This window comes from Perca fluviatilis, chromosome 16 (assembly GCF_010015445.1).
Source record: "Perca fluviatilis chromosome 16, GENO_Pfluv_1.0, whole genome shotgun sequence".
NCBI lineage: Eukaryota > Metazoa > Chordata > Actinopteri > Perciformes > Percidae > Perca > Perca fluviatilis.
The window spans coordinates 18159642-18165426 of record NC_053127.1 but is presented as its reverse complement, the minus strand read 5'-3'; the positions used below and the strand labels follow the sequence as shown (position 1 = coordinate 18165426).

General features: G+C 41.3%; 1 protein-coding gene across 1 annotated transcript; it reads right to left on the bottom strand.

Moving 5' to 3' along the window:
* Positions 1-46: 46 nt before the first annotated feature.
* On the bottom strand, positions 47-3794 carry LOC120543811 (protein ABHD15). Its single transcript, XM_039777074.1, is given in 4 exon segments — positions 47-1256; positions 1363-1547; positions 1549-1596; positions 2759-3794. Coding segments are annotated over 4 exon segments (1764 nt in total). The 5' UTR covers positions 3554-3794; the 3' UTR covers positions 47-520.
* Positions 3795-5785: the final 1991 nt, after the last annotated feature.

Below are 5785 nucleotides of genomic sequence, written 5' to 3'. Positions count from 1 at the left end.
CTTTGTCCCATGGTGTTTTTTGTGTAGGAGCATGACAGCATGATTAAAAAACCTTCAACCTAAATACTTGAATTCTTTTATACTGTTTGACATAAATAACTATGGTATTATAATACATTTTAAATTGATGGTGCTACTCTCTGACATGTATTTGACTTTAAACTGCTTGTTTAATTTGCCTGAAAACTTGTTGCTTTAGTAATGGAGTAAATTATCCTTTTATAAATATTGTTGGAATTTCAAACAAGTGAAGCTATGTTCTGAGACCATGTTATTGTCCATCTTTACCAAAGGTCATGCATCCTCTTGATGATTTTTACTAATTTGGCTCCGTAAAAAACAAGTTTTTGTTATCATCAGCTGTCCACTGTCTTTATTTTGCTGATTTTATTTTCCATTTTATATCGTAGGACTGTACTTTCATTATCTTTAACGTCCATTTAGATCACTTGACAATAACAAGGAGAAACCTTGTTGTCCAAAGTCTCTGCAGATCTCATCCTTAACCATCTCTTCTTCCTCAGCGTGTGTAAGACCTCTTCCAGGTGAAGTTCCCTTCCTCTGCCTCCACACTGCTCTCTTCAGGTGCCTGCAGTCTTTGCCTCCTCACCATGTTTGCTCTCCTCCTGCGAGGGTTGTTGCTGGTCCTGCTCCTCTGCCCAGCCTGACTATTTTCTCCTAGTGGACCATCCAGTCTCACCCCATCCCTCTCCTCCCCTTTCAGGAAATCAGCCACTACTCTGAAGTACTCCAGAACTGCAATATGACTCCAGTTACTATCCTCCACCTCTTCATTTCCAGTCCTCCCTCCCTCCATTTCTTCTCGGCCCTCCAGAGTAAACCCGCAGTGCCCTCCCCTGTCTGTCAGCACCAAAAGAAAATATGGATTGCTCTGGAAAAGGGGAAGGGGCAAAGTGGAGGCGGGCGGGAGGAGAGGATCGTCACGGCTGCGGATACAGAGTACAGGGACCGCCACCTCATCTGCATCTCTCAGTGGTTCATTCCTCTCCCAGTAGGTGTCCCAGTCATTGGCTGGGTAAGCCCTCTCGCCCAGTGCCCAGGCCACTGAGGGTGCCAGGACCCGCTGGGAAATGGATCCTGAGTTCAGTCCAGAATTTAGAGTACTTACTGGAGGTCTGGGGGGCCTCTGCTGAAGCTGGGTTGAAGAGCAGGAGAGAGTTTCCTCAAAGTCTCTGAGTGAGGAACAGCTGAGGGCCCGATCCACATCCAGGACTCCTCTGAAGGAACTTGCATATCTTATGCGCCATTTACAGAAAAAAACACAAGTTTGAAAAATCCTGCCCATATTGCAATAATGTTATTACTATTAATACATTTTAATTTTGCTTTAATTTCTCTTACCTACTGAGCTGCAGTTTCCGGTGAAACAACACCCCCCAGCGATAGATAGGAGGCATGGCTGTTTCAAACCACAGTTGTCCCTGGAGTACAGGTGAGATGGCTGCAGCCCCTGTCAGGTGTGAACTTGATCCACACTCCCCCAAGTAGGAAAGAAGAATCCCTGAGCCTGAACCCTCACTCACTCACTGCAACCATTACAGAGGACGGATGCCGGCTGTGGACATAAGCCACTGCCTGAAAATTAAAGACATCAAAGATCGCCATCATTGTCAGGTAAAATAAAGTCATTGAATGAACAAAATGTCGATTTTAGTCATGCTAACAGCATGGATGGATGGTCTGTCGGTCAGTCTACCACTTTTAAGTATCTCAACAACGTTTTGATGGATTGAAATTTTGTACCGACATTCATGGTCTCCAGAAGATGAAACCTAATGACTTTGGTAATCCCTTAACATTTCATATAGCGCCATCATCAGGTCAAACCTTTTAGTTTTTCCAACACTTTGGTTTACAACCGAACACCTGCAAAACTAATGACTTTCTCATCAGCCACAGCTGTGTTTATGTTTAGTGATAATTAGCATTGTTAGCATGTTAACACGCTAATATGAGATGATGAATGTGGTATTTGTCATTGTGAGCATTTTAGCATGCTGACCTTAGCATTTAGCTCAGCAACACTTTGCCCAAGTACAGCCTCACAGAGTTTCTGGCATGGCTGCAGATATTTTATTTGCGTAAAACTGTATTTTTTGCATTGTTTATTGCAGTGGTTCTCAAACATTTTCACGACAAGGACCCCTAAACTGACACAAATTAGACCACGGACCCCATTTTGATAAGATTTTGTCCCAGGCTTATAGGATTTTTGGTTTTAGATGTTTTGACCAAAATAGTCAAACATGATGTCATTGTGTTACTAATGGATGGAATTATAATGAAAATAAATGATTCTCCCTTTTGCTAGGGGGCCCCTGTAACCCCCTGGAACCCTCTGAAGGACGCCCTGGGTCACTTTGAGAAACACTGGTCAATTGGATAAAAAACAAAAGCTGCAAAAAATGGTTGTTACAGTATGTATTAATCTGTTGATTATTTTTTATTATTTGCTCAAACATAAAAAATAGCAGATGATGTCAATCACAAGAGAGCAGTGGTGTCTTTAAATTGCTTATTTTATCCAACCAGCAGTCCAATACCCAAAGGTACAAATCCTCACATTTAGACCATTAAATATTGGACATTTTGCTTAATAAATCACTGAATATGATTGATCAAAAATTTTGGCAATTCATTGTATTATTGTATCAGAACAAATGTAAAATAGTCTCCTAAAATCATTATCTAAAAAAACTAAAACAAAAAAAAGTTTAGACCTGACATCTTTCTATACCTGCTCAAGATCAGCTTGGTCTCCAAACTCAGTCAGTCGCGCTGTGGTCAGTGGGCACCCCGCTGTGCCTCGAGCATGAAACACCACCACATAAAAGCCCTGACACATGGCCTGATGGCACAACACCTTTAGGTGGGGGGTCATCCCTCCCCAGGACTCTGGGATGAGAAGGAGAACAGGAGGTGTTGTGGTGAAGCAGCCTAGCGCCTTTCCCCCTGACTGATGCTCCTTCCTCCCGACCACCTCACCCAGTCTTGTTCCCACAGCCCAATCCAGAGCCAAAATACCCCCGTCTCTTAGTAACAGATTGTCTCTAGTGAACTGTAACATGTCTTTATGTTGTCCACACAGCAGGCTGGACAGAGTCTGGAGGTGGGGGTCTCCCCTGGGCCAGGAGGCAAGTCTCTGCCTGGCCAGAGAACCACAGTGCCGACGCAGATATTTGGCCAGTGCAGTGGGTTTGCAGATGAGCCTGGGACTATCTGAGGTCTGACCTGACCTGGACAGAATATCTATTCCTGGTGATTCGGTCCATGTTCTTATATTCCTGTCTAGTGGCAGCTCCAGGATCAGGCAAATAAAGATCCAGAGTCTCCAGCCTGCAGCCCTGACAACCAGCCTTGTCCAACAAAGTACCCTGGGTACGCACAGAGACAGAAGCAGTAGCAGTGATGGGAGCAAACAGAACAAATAATTCCATGCAAATGATGCCATTGGTAAATACAGGAGATTGTAGTTTAACATAAAATCCGATGTTTTCTCTGGGAAGCGTTGCTGTGATTTCCTCAAAAACATCTGACTCACATATTTTACAAACTCCTGCCTCGTTGCTTCATGTACCAGTGTGAAATTCTTGCCTCATAAGTTGACCGATGTTTTTTTATAGTCGTCTGCTTTTTCCAGTTTTTTAAGAAGAGTAAAAAGGAGTCTTTAACAATTGGCGAACAAAGAAACACAAAATAGAGAACTGGAGGAAAGAGTGGGTCATGTAAAGTGTGGTCTCCAACTCCTGCTGTTGCTCGACCTCCCCGACCCTTTCTCCTCCCTCCATAAATCATTTACTGCAAGCACAATCTCAGATAGAAACTGAGTAAACACATGCCACATACATCTGACCCATTAATGTTTAAATGATTATAGTCTTTGACCTTGTTCTTCACTTCTTCTTGTTCTTTACTTCTTTAGAATAATGTTTGGATTGCTGATTCAGCAGTCCTTGTACATTTTCCTTTGACGTCTTTATTCTATATCTAACTATATAAAGAGGTCTTAAATTAATATTGCATTCTTATCTTCCTTTTCAAATTGGTTGGAAGGGAATATTGTCTATTTTGTCGTGATTTACAAAACTTACTTTACCCCGAGCAGTTTTTAGGACCAATTCACTTGTGATTCATACACTGACAACATGTATGTATTGAACTGTTTGTGAGTTGCATCAGATTGCTTTAAAAAAACGCATTTGACACAACGAGTAACACTGAGTTCTCCTCTATCAGTCCTTTTATTGTACTAGTACATGATTCTTATCCCATCAGCTGCTGCTGTTAAGTACTCTAACTGCAAAAACATGTTTCTCACACAACTTTCACCTTAATGATAAGTGAAAATGAAAGAATTCAAACAGACACAGGGTATATTCAGATGTTAAATACAGAGAGAGTCACACATTTTGATAGCTGTATGGTCTAGACCTACTCTATCTGTAAAGTGTCTTGAGATAACTCTTGTTATGATTTGATACTATGAATAAAATTGAATTGAAGTTACAAAAGTTCCTTTACCACGAGGAGTTTTGAGGACCGATGCACTTGTGATTGATATACTGACGAGTTTTTCTTTATTGAACTGTTTGTTAGTTGCATCAGATTGCTTTGGAAGCTTGCATTTGATGTGGCCGGGTTAGGTCAGTGGGTAGAGCAGGCGCACATATACTAAGAGGTTTATGCCATTGACGCAGAGGCCAGGGTTTGAATCAGACCTGCAACGATTTCCTGCATGTCTTCCCCCGCTCTCCCCTTTCTCACCTAGCTGTCCTATCAATTAAATGTGGAAAAGCCCAAAAAATAATCTTAAAAAAAAAAATTTCATCTAAAATGATGAATTTCACTAAACTTACTCTGCAGCACTGTAGAGATAGGTCTGGCGGTACAAAACTAGTGCAATCTATACATGAACAGAACACGGGGATAGAAGCTACTAACTACTCTTCTTTGCAGTTGAATAAGAGGATTTAAAATTCAAAATTTCTAAAAGTGTTTTCAGTTGTAGAGATATGTGAGTAGACGTGAATGCGAGTATTGTTCTTTGTCAGTCCTTTCATTGTACTGTAGCACATACCATTACATTAACTGCAAAAACAGGTTTCTCACACAATCTGTCATCATCAGAAGTGAAAGTGAAAGCTCTGTCACCTTATAGGAGCAGTACATTTTTAAGCATCCAGGGAGGCTTTAATTATCCTGAAGTCTACTCTGATTTTTTTACTAACAGTTATACCTCTTTGCTAATGCAACATGTGCATGTTTGGCATAAAGTGTTGGGATTGTGTTGTGAGTGTTGTGCTACGTCCTGCTATGCCCTGCAGTTCCCTACTACGCCCTCAACAACTACAACTACTATTTATAGTCCTAGTTCCATTATCTTTATCTTTATTTATCTATAATTGCCCCTGTTCATCGCACCCCCAACCGGGACCAGCCCACGACGCCCGCCCACCAAGAGCCTGGGTCTGTCCGAGGTTTCTGCCTAAAAGGGAGTTTTTCCTCACCTGTGGTCTAGACCAACTCTATCTGTAAAGTGTCTTGAGATAATTCTTGTTATGATTTGATACTACAAATAAAATTTAATTGAATTTACAAAAGTTCCTTTACCACGAGGAGTTTTGAGGACAGATGCACTTGTGATTGATATACTGATGAGTTTTTCTTTATTGAACTGTTTGTTAGTTACATCCAATTGCTTTGAAAACTTGCATTTAAAATGATGAATGTCACTAAACTTACTCTGCAGCGCTGTAGAGATAGG